Source organism: Equus przewalskii, chromosome 14 (genome assembly GCF_037783145.1).
Source record: "Equus przewalskii isolate Varuska chromosome 14, EquPr2, whole genome shotgun sequence".
Lineage (NCBI taxonomy): Eukaryota > Metazoa > Chordata > Mammalia > Perissodactyla > Equidae > Equus > Equus przewalskii.
Genome location: NC_091844.1, coordinates 44,754,272 through 44,768,420, shown reverse-complemented (window position 1 = coordinate 44,768,420; position 14,149 = coordinate 44,754,272). Strand labels below are relative to the sequence as shown.

General features: G+C 35.2%; 2 protein-coding genes across 7 annotated transcripts in view; one reads left to right on the top strand and one right to left on the bottom strand.

The window, feature by feature from the left end:
* RTN4 (reticulon 4) overlaps positions 1–14,149 on the bottom strand; it is a 79,286-nt gene that overhangs the window by 5,930 nt on the left and 59,207 nt on the right. For all 6 annotated transcript variants that reach the window (XM_008535808.2, XM_008535811.2, XM_008535810.2 and 3 more), the window contains 2 exons: positions 10,461–10,668; positions 5,618–5,756 (listed from right to left, as the gene is read on the bottom strand). In XM_008535808.2, coding sequence (XP_008534030.2) covers positions 5,618–5,756; positions 10,461–10,668 — 347 coding nt within the window. The remainder of the gene's footprint in view (positions 1–5,617; positions 5,757–10,460; positions 10,669–14,149) is intronic.
* EML6 (EMAP like 6) overlaps positions 1–14,149 on the top strand; it is a 279,876-nt gene that overhangs the window by 261,053 nt on the left and 4,674 nt on the right. The gene's annotated exons all lie outside the window — the stretch shown is intronic.

Genomic DNA, 14,149 nt, shown 5'->3' with positions numbered 1-14,149 from the left:
CTTGGCTCCCAGGCTATACAAATATAGGTCACGGGCCAAACAAACTGCAGTCTGCTGATCCTTGATCTAAAGAATAATGCACAGATCTTTCTCCGTGTGTTCACTCATTCAAGAAAACCTGACTGGATGTCTCCTATGAGCTGGGTGTGAGCAGTAATTAAGGTGTTCAGACTCTAGTGAGCATAACCACTGCAGGTCAGGAAGACACATTGGATTCCTCCACCAACTGTCACTTCTACCAGTAACACCACTCTGGCTCCCCCTACAACTGAATTTAATGTTCCAGTCAGCACATGGTAAACACTCATAACACCTGTCAATTCAAAATCAAAAATTAAATGCTGCCCTGGTCTTAGCAACTGCTATGGAAACACTGGTAGAAAGGTTTGAAGCATGACTCTAGTTAGCAAGCCTTTTCCCTCTTACATAGTTTTAAAGACTTTTATTGTGGAAGCTAAGTATAACTTTTGCACTTGAGGAGGTTTACTATAGAGCAACAGAGCTATTTTCATCCATCACCATCCACAAGTCCAAAGGGAAGAGTCAACCTTCCACGTTTTAGAAGAAACTGCTTTAGCAGTAAAGACACTCTTACCACGACAGAATTCAGATACTAACACACAGCCTAAAAATAAGTCTTAATTTGGTCATTAAGTCACTGACAAGGCCACACTCCAAATCCACAGGAGAGAAGCCTGAGATTCTACACCTGGGCCATCCAAGGGGCTCAAATGTCACTGGACTTGCCTCTTGGAGGACACTCTTCCTAAAAGAGAGGCTATCCAGAGGCACAGAGAGGAACAGAGTGGCCTTCAAATGTCTGTGGGGCCAGAAAAGTGGCATTTATGTGAGGATTTTGTGAGAACTGAGGCAAACGGACATATGCATTCTCCCTCTCAAGGAGGCACCCACAACCCAGCTCCACAGACTGCTGCCATGTACATATTCCAGGCAAATGTTGCCAAATTTTCCCATTTTAAGAGAGAACCAGAAATTCCCACTTTTATGTGCTATCCAAGAATTTTTAAATGTTGCAGCTAAGTTTGGAGAAAGGTTAACAGTTCAGAGGCCTAAAACAAAAATAACGGGTAAGGGTTTCCAGAGAACACATCACCAAAAGAGAAAAGAGTTAAGAACTAGCATCTAGTAAGTGCATAATTATCGGAAATGTTAGATAATAACAACAGCAACTAACATTTTTTTGAACATACATTAGGTCAGTTAATCTCATCATAACCCCCAAAGTTAAATACTGTTATTACCCCTGTGGAAGAGGAAACCGAGTAATTAAGCAAGTTGTCAGACCAGAGGTCAGTGATCTCAGGCTTATCTGACTCCAGAATCCATCTGCTTTGCTCTACTGTAAAAACACCTACAGAGTAACCATTATTAATAGGAATTGGTCATGAATAAGCATGCCATCCTAAAGAGGCAGAAAGAAGGTCAATAAACACTTTAAAGAAACACACAGGCAGCTCTCATTTTGGAATTATAAATTCTATGCTATTCCATGGCAAATACTTTGCAACATTACAGCCAATGCATATTAACTTGGAAGTCAAAGCTCATCTCTCTTTGGGCAGTAATGAACTGGAGGAAAGAGGGCCAAAGTACCATGAAGGTCTAATCAATTCTTCCTGAAAGAGGACAAGGGCCGTGTCTTGTCTGTCTTTTGTCCAGGGGAACAGGGAATTTAACTGTGCATCAGTTACCTCACTAAAAAGCTCTGCTGATTTTTATTAGATGATGTCTCAATGGTGGGGGAGGGGGTGCATTTTTAAGGAAAATGGAGGGAAGGTGCTTAATTTCAGAAATTATTTTGGCAACTCTGACATGTTCAAACTTCTACATTTTTAAATACTGAAAATTATTTGACATTTTTTGACATATTCAGCGTCCTTCATATCACATTGACTGTCTCTACATTTTCCCCAGCCCACTTCCCTTCTAATTTTTCTGTGAGCCAAAGAAACAGAAAGGAAGCTGTCAAAATGTGCATGTTAATAACCTTGTAAGAGCCCGAGGGCTAGATTTTAATGTTCTTTTGGGTCAGCTATTTCAGGAGTTCAGGCCTTTTTTTGCTCACTTTCAGATTTAAGATTGTACTCCGGAACATTATAGTTGCCTAATGTTCAGGAGACTATAGCTAGAAATCTTCTTACAAAAGTTTTAACATATTTTCACTGAAAGTCACAGAACTAGTGTCATACAGAATCGTCTTTATCACCCAAAGCCATATGACAGAAAAATAAGAACCTCTGCCTAAAACACCTGCTCTTAGTATCTAGTAAATAAAATTATTGGATCTTTTGTGATTTGAGGCTTCAAAAGGAAGGAACCCTCTAATAAAGCTCAGAGCCTTAATGAAGAAGCCCCAAAGCTGAGCCCAGCAAGGACTGCCACATGCTTTTCTTTTATAATGGGGGAAGGTGTGTGTGGTGAGGGTAAGAGGTGGAAGCGGGGAGGAACTATAGCCCGGGGTTTATAGCTTAATGCTACAACTTTTAAAACAGTAATTCTCCAGGCAGTATCCCCAGAAAAATTAAATCACAACTGCAGGGGATGTTGTCTCCTCCCCTACCTTATGTCTGACACTCAGTGGAATAAACCCACGTTAAGAAACATAACCTTTAAAACAAATCCTGAAGATTAGTCAAAAACATGTGGCGATGGTGAAATTTTATACTAACGTTTGAAATAAGTTCTACTGAATGGAATTAGAAATATTTTGTCAGGGATTTTGCCCATAATATTTGACTAGAATTAATCCTTTGGGAAATGGGTTGTTGCTCAATCTATATACACTTGACATATTCTCTAGGACTTAGAAGCTTGTAGTTAATTGCAAAAGAGCAAAACAAATGGAACGAGTTCATGAGAATTCAAAGGAGAAATCTGCAGAACACATCTTATTTTTACTTGTCCAAATCAACCACCAGGAGACCTAGACCAGGCACGATAACCACCATCTCATGTCAGGTCTTTTTCAACAGGCCTGAAGAACCTTGGTTATTTCTTTGATCACACTTAAAAGAATAGCCTCCTCCCTCACACTGCAAAAAAAAAAAAAAAAAAAAAAAGTAAAAAGGTGGTGCTAAATTTTCAATTTCTGAGGAAGAAAGTTTCAAACAGAAGTAGTAGTAATTGTAACCCAGAATCTAGAAATATATATTATATAAATGTGAGGGTACCAAACATTCATGAAGACAGTGAGTTATAGAGAAACCTCTTTTAAATTTTTGTTTAAAAGCTATTATTTTAAATAAGCCACAAAGCTTGATATAATGTCTATTTTCTAAATGAAAAAATTTATAAATGAGACTAATTCTCACTGCATTTTCTTGAAATTAGGCTGGTTTCCATTTTCCTAGCTATGAATCCTACTAAATCCAAGTAATTCCAATCAAAAGCTGGTTCCCATAAATATTTTAAAACTCAGTGTTATTTAACAAGATCGCAAATTCATCTGGAAACTGAAGAGACTGAGGCTATTAGCAAACTTTCACAGATTTAAAATCTGAAAATAAGGCAGTAAAATAAATCAGTCTAACAGGGCAAACTGATTTTTCCTTTACGTTGAAAAAGTAAAAATAGAATGAGAATTGAAAAAAAACGTTTTTGCTTGCTTTAGGGAGAGAGAATATGACTGTCCTACCCGCTGCTGTGGTTTAAAAGGCAAAAAGAAATAGAAGGAAAATCATTTTCTTTTTAAAAATGCTCTCTATATAAACAAAAACTAGGGCATAAGACTGGCAAATGTTCAAAGAATTCTCTCTCAAGGGAATATTACTAAGCTATTTTTATAAAGAGCCAAGAGTGTTAAGGTTTTTATCAGCTTTTTTCAATAATTAGGAGACATTTTAAGCAAGTACTTGTGATTCTATAGTACCCTTATTCAGTGGACACAAAGAGATGCCATCTATACTATTCACACACAAGGACATTACGAGAAGGTTTAACTAAAGTCTCCCCATGTGGCAGAACCACAAGGTTTATCAAGGAAGACCCTTCATGTGTATTATCAGAGCATGCACCTGAATTGTCAAAGGCTTCATACCCATCGCCTTTATACTGGGAGAAAAAAACAGATACCCTGCCGTATTCTTTTGCCTCAACAGATTTTGAGACCTAACTGCAAAGTTCATTCTATGTGTTAATATCTTGAAACAACTGTTATTTATTTGGAACTCTGAATGAATTGCGATCTGGGGAAGTCATCAAACAGCTTTCCTTGAGCTCTGGGCTTGCAAAAAACACTACTCAGAAAATCATTCAAGTTAGTTTTCTTCTTTTATTTTTTTTCTTTTCAAAACTACTGTTAATCCTTAAGGAGAGAATGTAGTAAACTATAATTCTAATGCAAGTATTTTTTCCAATATTAAGAAACAATGTTTTAAAAATATAAGAAAACTTCATAAAAATAAAGTGTTCCAGGAAGTAAATCTCTCTCTTTTTGTACCACTTTCTGTTACTTTCAAATTAGCAGAGTCACTCAAGGCAAGAATTTATCAAGTTCAGTTTCTTTCATTTATGACAGCTTCCTCATGAATAACATAATTGCTTTAAAAAAAAACAACTAAGGTAATTTTCAAAAGAAATTTAAAAATGAGATTTAACAGCAAAAAAAAATTCTTTCTCTCATAAAAGTAGCTGAGGTGCCAAGTCTTAAATAAACTGAGAGAAGCACACAGCTGAAAATAATGTCCATCTACTGGCTTATTAAGACCAAGATATTAGTTAAAAGCATTTTGAGCATTTAAACCTATTCTGACCAGTTCAGAAATTGTTTCACTCAGTCTAAAGGCCCCATTGCTATGATATCCTTGGCTTGCATGATAAACTACAAACCAGTGCATAGCTCTTGGATAAGGAAAATTATGAAAATTACTACCATAGTACATTTCTACCCAGACAGAATGGAAACGAGTCTGTCTTGAGCACAGTCACAGGCAATAACACACAAAACACAAACAGCAACTTCTGTGTAAAGGAAAAGCACTAAGTCCCAGTGCTTGGGGCTCAAGGTACATGACTGGTTTAGTGCTTGCTTTGAGTCAGTCTGAACTGTGGGAGAGTTTATTTGCAAGGTGAGACTCTTAACAGCTGCTGTGTAGCAAGATCCAAAACCTAAGAAAAACTTCCAACAGTTACCAACTGAATATTAGATAAGGTGTTTTAGAATATTAAAGGTTTTTCAGAATAAACATTCCAAAAAGAGTCCAAAATATGAAATAGCTTGTCTGTATATATGAATTACACACAAACTAAGAAATTAAGTGCTTAGACTCTAAAGTCAAGCAGATTAAATCACATCTGGTATTAAATCTATTAGATAATCTTTATTCTTATAATCAAAATTCCCTTTAATTTTCTAACTTTTAACCCTTGATTTCCAAAAGTATGAATTTATAACTTATTTTCCTTTAAAAAAGAATAGTAGTTTTCTCCATTTTAAATATCTGATTGGATTCTGAATTTTGAAATCCAAGTTAACAGTCACATGATTTCATTACATCTTTACCATTTACTTTAATATAGATAAATAGAATTTTATACTCTTTAACTCTTTTAATATTAAATTCTAGGTATGTCAAAAATGAAAAGCAAATAAACCTACCTTCAGAGAATCAACTAAGTCATCAACTAAGAAGAGGCGTCTGAGTTCTTTGATCGTGCAGTTCACATGACCAAGAGCAGAATTACTGTATTTCTGAACCAGCTCCTCAGATATAGCGACCTCAGATTCCAAATACGCCCTAGAAAACAAAACACAATATAACTTTCACTGACTGGAGTGATTCTCCCTGGATGTCTTATCAATGAGCAATTATATATCTGTAAAGGAAGACATCAATAAAATATTTTACTATAAAAGCCTATTATTTCCAAATTAAGCACAATGTAAAAGTTCACCAAGCAAGATAATTCTAATGCAAGTATTTTTTCCAATATTTTATCCCATTGATATTAATGAGTAAAAACATAAATTGATTTTCAGACTTTACCAGAAGACCTAAATTATTTTGCTTATTGTAAAGACTGATGATTTGTTTCTCTTTAGCTTTCTCTTCATATTGATCAAGTAATGATGTTACATAAGTTTGAGGGAGGGACCAACATTTATTGAGTGGCTCTTATGTGTCTGGTGTTTTATGTACAGACTTAATTTTCATGACAACTCTGTGAGATAGATGGTATTATTCCATTTTACAGAGGGGGAAACAAACTTGGAATTCAGTAACTTGAAATTTCAGCTTCAAAATGGAAGAGCCTATCATGCCACAAATCTTAGCTGATGAGCGTAAAAAAAAGCATACGGTTTGAAACCAGACTGATCTGAGCTTGAATCTTAAGCTCTGCCTCTTACTTGGCCTTGTAACGTTGGAAAGTTATTTAGTCTTCCCTCTAAACTTCAGTTGCCTCATTTATAAAATGGAGATTATCATGAGGATTCAAATGAGTAAAGTGGTTAACATCATCAGGCACAGAGAAGCACTCAATAAATGGTAGTTATTATTATGGATTTGTTTTTTTCTTCAAGTTGACATTATGTTGTTCTCATCAAGTTTTCCTAACGGAGATCCTATTCATTTCCTAACATGACACTCTCTCAGCCTAATCTTTAGGGGAAACTGCCCAATATGTCAAGCCTCAGATTGTAAAATGACTGCCAAAAGTACAGTGGCAATCCCAGTAAAACATAATAGTTAACTGTCCATTTATACGCCCTAATGTATACTGAGATAGCTGGAATTGTTAAATTTAAGAAGATAACTGTAATGGGTGAAAAAAGGTCAAGTCTGCAGGAATGCAAAGTATTGTTTGATTATTTATTGTTTCAAAGAAGCCATTTTATTCTGGCAGAGTAGACTCAAATCAGAAGTGCTAAGTATTCTCGTATCTTTTGCGAGTAGCCCCTTACCCAGTCCCTCCTCATGACCTCCCCACTGTCAGTGGACACTAGTTACTTACACTAAAAATAAGTCCTCTTTGAAAACTCCTTGTCCCATAGTTTTACCTCTGCAACATGCCTGAAATATGACTCCTCGTTTTTACTCACTATGCTATCACTCTAGGTTAAGGGCTCATTATCTACATTTGTATGTGGAATATGCTATCAGTCTCCAAACCAGTCTCTAATCCGTCAGCATCCTAATCCATTCCTTCAGCCAAATCCACATTAGTTTTCTGAGCTATCCTAGATAATGCCATTTCCATTGAACTCGGGAGGCAGGTAAGAGACCTGCTACTACCTAGCTATGTAACCTTGCAAAAGGCATGTCATTTCTCTGGGTCATGCTTCCAACTCTAAACTAGAGAAATAGACTTTCCTAAAGCCCTTCAGGCTCAAACATTCTGTGATTCTACGGCTCCAACTTTTCAACCAGAGCCCTCCTAAATCTTTCCAACCTTATTTCCCACTACTCACCATGTTGCAACCAAAAATGAGCCATTCATCAAACATTTTTTAATCTTAATGCCTTTGTTCATCATACTGTTTTCCCAATCTACAAAACTCTCCTCTCATTTCTGGCGATAGCATATCCAGACAGTTAGTTAGCCTCACCTCAAATCCCACCCACACATGAAGCCTCTTCTGCTCTTTCTTTCCCAAGACCCTACGATGTAACTCTAACAGTGCTTTCTTTTGTATTATTCTTATAGTATTTACCATATCCAGCCCTACATATGGACATGTATATACTTCTGCATTCTTCCTACTGTAGAGTATAAACTGTCAAGGACCAGGAATATATCTTTACTAGTACAATGGTCTAGCACACAGTTAGACATTGTTCTATATTAACCAACGAGTATCAAGTTGTTATTATCAAGTTTAAAATGGTCAAAGATTCATATCTACCCTTAAGTCAGCAATAATTCATTTATGCAGCTTTGAGAAATACAGGAAAGTGGCTGATATAACTTTAGTTGGTATTCTGCTTCTTTGTACCACTACTTTTGTTCTTGCTGAAGACAAGATGGCTGGCCAGCTGGCACAAAGGCAGCACTCTCCATCAGTGACACTCTGTGGATATTTACATTCTTTCAACCAGCATTTATGTGATATTAATACAATGCCAGCACTGTCATCACTCTTTTCCAATGACCACAGGTACTACATGAACTGTATGCTATTATCTTCACTAGTGTGATTGAAGAACTTGGAAAAACTGTCCAATAGGCTTCAACTGGCAATGTTAGCTGAATTTACTTTATAATGACTATAAGAGGCCTTTGAAATAAAAATAAAGTGTTCCTAAGGAAATAATAAAGAAATCACTAGTTTTTTTCAAAAAGTCTTCTTTAAAATCACACAATGTATAAAACTTACAGATAATTTACAATTTTTATCTTGACAATGTTTTTATATATTTCAACATAACTAATAAAAAATCATATGCCTTTATGATTTGTGGCATGATAGGCTCTTCCATTTTGAAGCTGAAATTTCAAGTTACTGAATTCCAAGTTTGTTTCCCCCTCTGTAAAATGGAATAATACCATCTATCTCCTGTACAGAGTTGTCATGAAAATTAAGTTTGTACATAAAACACCAGACACATAAGAGCCACTCAATAAATGTTGGTCCCTCCCTCAAACTTATGTAACATCATTACTTGATCAATATGAAGAGAAAGCTAAAGAGAAACAAATCACCAGTCTTTACAATAAGCAAAATAATTTAGTAGGTCTTCTGGTAAAGTCTGAAATCAATTTATGTTTTTACTCATTAATATCAATGGGATAATGTTCTAGGTAGTTACATACTCATTCATGCCCACAAAGATGCTTGCCTTGGCAAAATAGTTTTTAAATATTCACAATCTATTTGAAAAAAATGATATCCATATACAAAACAACCAGAGAACATTTCAAAGCCATACTTAGTGCAACAGGAAGTGAGTTCTCAGATCATTGTGAACCAGTGTTAGGGAAGCCACCTTCAAAGAGCTAGGTCTTGAAATCAAACACAGAACCAAATAAAAAGTATGACAGATTAGGAGATCTGAGGAGTTAAAACAGCAGCACGAAAATGAGCACAAAATTCTAGAAGGGGTAAATGAGAGATAAGACAAAGATATTTGGACTTCATCCTATAACGAATAGAGAGACCCTATGCCTAAACGTGTGATCAAAGTGGTATTTGAGAAAAATTAATCTGACAACGTCTCAAAGAGTTGAAGCAATCTGTGGTAACCAGAAGCCAATTTGGTAACAAGTGAAGTCCAGCCAGGGGTAGGCAAACTTTTTCTGTAAAGGGCCAGGTAGCATTTTAGCAGTATTTTAGGCTTTGAAGTCCATGTGGTCTCTGTCACAACTACTTAACTCTGCTATTACAGCATGAAAGCAGCTAAATGACTGACTATGGCTGTGTTCCAATAAAACTTTATTTACAAAACCAGGCAGCAGACTGGATTTGGCCCATGGCTGTAGTTTATGGACTCCTGGTCTAGACTGAGGAAGAAGGGGAAAACAACAAAATTTAGTTATTTTCTTTGCATGAGATGGAAACAAAGATAAATCAAAACTGGGAGCAAGCCTGAAATTAAGGTAATAGTAGTGTTACTGATAGAAATTGACAAGTTTGAGAAAAAAAGGTTCATTTAAAGACAGGAGGAGTTAGTGGTTGTCAGTGACTGGGTGGGGAGTGACTGCTAATGGGTATGAAGTGTCTTTCTGGTGTGATGAAAATGTCTGGAATTGTTGTACAAGTCTCTGAATATCCTAAAAACCACTGAATTTTATCTCAGTTCTTAAAAGGGCAAGGGGGACATGCTGAATATGAATCGAGGGCAGAAGATCCAAACAGGTGTGTCCCATTAGCAATTAGATATGTAAAGCTAGAGTGTACTTGTAAAAATAAGGGCAGAAGATAATAGTTTAGAGACAAGAAGATACTGAAATAAAGGAGCTCTCCAAAGGTTAATACTAAAGTAATGCTTTAGGGAATGAGAAGAAGAAACTAGACAGAGAAAGAATGGTAAGAAAGACATAGGCATGACGAGAAAGCATAATAGAAAAACATAAACATACTAGTGGAAAGAAAGGTATTTCTAATATCAGCATAAAAAGTTAGTAATAAAAAAAATATAACTCTCACCAATCCTAACCATGTTAAAAAGATATAGCTTTCATTAAAGTAAAATTAGATAAGCGATACCTACTTCTAATAAATAAATATTACTAACAAGTAGTAGAGTTAGCCTAATGATACATAAACCCAGTCTATTCCATCATGAGCCTATGAAGTGACCTTTAGGAAATCTCAAAAGCAGATGATTTTGGTGCAGCTTTTTAGCAAAAATTTGCAATTATCTTTAAGCAGTAAAAAATGCATGCCTGTAATTTGACAGAGAGAAGAATGAAGTCTCAATACCAATCCTGTTCATAGCGTTTATAGTTTATAGTGTGTTTACAGTATAGTATAGTTTATAGATGTTTTCCAGACATCTCACCTGAATGGATGGCCTTCATCTGATTTCTGGATAGCTTGGATCACACCCTTATATATCCTAAAGCTGATGGTCACAGAGAGCAGGGCCAGGGCAATGTAGGCCGTTACACTCACAATGCTGAATACTGTCAATGAAAGTAGCAGGAATAAGCTGGCACCAAACACCACTCCAGTCTTCTTAATGTCTCTCCAGTAGAGGAGGTCAACAACTAAAAATTTAAAAAGAAGAAATCTGAAGTTAGAACATTATTTTATCCATTTGGATTTGACACATTTATATTTGCTCCACTTACAAAAATAAAAAGACCTCTAGATAAAGTAAAACCAAAACCTAAAATGTTAAAGAAAGGTTAACTTTGTAAGTTATATTTTTAAACTCACTCTAAGTTGTATATTAGCATAATACCTGCATCTATTTCTATTTACCATAAAGTGTTTTTCGTTCAAATCTATTTCCTACATGTCCAAATCATTCTGTCTACACAAGATTGTTACATCTCTCAAGTCCAGCATAGCAGGCCTCTAATCCAAAACAAGAGGTTTCTTAAAAATCATCTTGAGGGGTTTCATCTTTATACAATGCATGATATCTATTCAAATAATAGAAAAAAATCTTAACACACTCACGAAAATGACATACTTCAGTGACACAAAAATATATTTGCAGAAAAATCACTAATTCAAAAACTGTTGAGAAATTAAAACTTTACTAAAAACTACACACATGAGTTTTACAGCTTTGCTTTTTTAAGAGATCTCTCTTCAAGGAACTTAACAAAATTGTAACCTAGCCTGGCTATCATTAAAACAAAAATTTGCTACAAAGCAAAAGGCAGAGGGAAATAGCCTTTAGATTACCTGAAAAGCTACTTCCCTGCAGGAGCAGATAGATATAATGACATAAAGATTTAAGTGTCAAAGAAAAAAAGAAAAACTAAATGTGTTACACTGTTATATAATGTTTATTAATAGTAAGGAGACAAAATCTAACTTAGCAAGTTTGCTCTTGGCCTATGGTCACAGGGCCACTATGGGATCAAATAACCACAGGCCTGTGGTCTCAAGATTGGGTTATGTACAATCCAAGGAGACTTCTGCAGTGTGCCAAAGAGCTCCTGAATTCACAGGCTAAACATAATTCATCTCTCTCTGGATTGTGAACAACTGGGGGGAGAGATATTCTTATAGTAAAATAAATATGGATATACTATTGAGTACAATTTTAAATACTTGTTAATTTTTAAGATAAAGGAGGTGACAAAGAAAAATCACATTTCCAGGGACTGCTTTGGTCTTGATCCCCAGGTCCCCTAAGGTATCTGACTTTACTCTTAAGGGGACTTCTGTGGGGAAAATAATGTATGTGAACTGTAAAATGTTAGATATTATTATGAAGCCCTGAATTCCTGTTAGTATATGTTATATTGGTACTGTTTAAGATATCTTAAGTGCCCACCACGGTGTCTGGCTCATAGCAGGGGCTCAACAACATTTATTATCTTTAGGAAACATTTACTCCATTCTCCTAAATATGATTTGATTTGAATGCTATTAATTTAATATTCTTTATATGATTTACACTGTTGTTTTCAAACTCTGGTTTCAACTATTATTCAAGTTTTCCCCATCTCAAGTTTGTTTCAACCCTGCCTAAAACTTCTACATCAGTTTTGTTCTATTTAACTTGTTTCTACCACTGTACTAATATACTCGCGCAACTGCGAACTGACCAGAACTTGAAAGAACATACCTATATTGTTAAAATGACATTATGAATAATGTCTTATTGAATAAAGAGAGAACAGCAATACTAACAGTTTTCTGACATTCAGCAAACACTAACTGAGCTGATGCTGTTCAAGAAACTCAACCTAGTAGAATGAATTAGAAAACCAGAAAATGGGGACATGGACTTTTCTTAAGGCCCTGTCCAGCACTGACACACTACAATTCTAGGAAGATGATAAGACACATAAAAACAATGTCAACAGAATTATAAATAAGGCACTGTTGTCAGAATTCAGAAAAGGAAAAGAACTGGAGGAAATTCTAAAATACTGTAAAAGAGACAGAACTGAACTGGGTCTTGAAGAATGCATATGATCTAGAAAACTTAAAGGTGCAGGCCTAATTATAAGTCTCTGCTAGCAATGATGCTAATAATTAACACACTTTTTGTTTTTTTAAACAGGGTACAGTGAGAGGGTAGGGGAAGCAATAATAAAGACATAATTCTTTCCTGGGAGGCTCCCCTGTGCCCCACAACAGTGACTTACACTAAGACAGACGAAGCACTTAGGCTCTGGAGTCAGATCACCTAGACCACAACTCTGGCTCCACATCTTATTGGTTATGTGATCTTAGGCAAGTCACTAAATCCCTCTACACTTCAATTTCTTCATCTATAAAATGTGTACACAAATAAGAATCATCTTATTGAGATAGTGTGAGGATTAAGTGAAATAATGAATTAAAATTTTTCATTAATAAGATGACTATAATGCACTTAATGTAGTACATAGCATATAATAAATGTCAGTGTTATTATTTATTATTATTATTATTATAAATACCACCATAATCACTATCACCTTTCTTATCTAGGTATTTAAATAGTAAATATATAAAGAAAAAGAAAATTTCAACCTTATGATTAACTTGTAAGTTAATAAATTGTATTGCTGTGTTATAAACATAAACATGGAAAAGGATTTTAAAATTTATCTAGATTTCACTATTGTAGAGCAAATAAAAGTTGATAAGCTAAAAGAATCAGCAAGTAAAGTATACCTCGAATCTATTTTTATATAAAAAAAATGCTCCTTTATAAAAATGTCTGGTTCTCAAAGTGCTCCAAGACATTTATTAACCTTCAAAATCACTATTGGTGATAAGTTCAAATAAATGCAGACATCCATATTATTCCTTACCATCCTTAAAAACTACTCAGTAAAACCTGACTATGAAATAGATGACTTTAGATTTGAGTGGCACATACAACATAAATTAATGTCTAATCAAATTATCTAATATAATAGATTTAGTATCCAAGCAGTTTCAATGACTAGATACGAATTGCTTATAACCAGTCTATGATTTCTATATAGATGCATATGGTGGAAGGAACTACCAGTGACCGAGATTCAAGAGACCATGTCCTAGAACTGACTCTGCAATTGTGTAACTTTGGATGAGACTCCAACTTCTCAGGACCTCAGTTTTATCATCAGTAAACAGGGCATTAGATAAAATATTTCTCTTTTCCCTTTAGAAACGAACATGATTCACACTGCAACGATACGCAGCAGTCTGCATTCAAATTCCCAGTCAGTGGGGTCCAAATAAATGAGATTTTATTGCTATTTTATCTGTGCAAAATATAATTTACAAGTATCGCTCCTTCTGTTTTAGACCTAGATTTCTGAGAGTGAGAAAAGCTTAAATATTTTTATTCATACCAGCCTTTTCAAATGAACCTTCCTAGAAACATTCTTTTTTAAAGTGTCAAACATTATTAAAACTTCAGGAAAACATATTCCTACAATTTTTCAAACAATTATAAACTATATCACTATGGCAACAGCATGGGAGAAGCTAAAAAAAAAAGGATTGAAAAGCTACACACTTTTTAAGCCTGATAGATGTTTTAGAAATGTTTTCTAGGTTGCTGATCTACATTCTCCACACCTC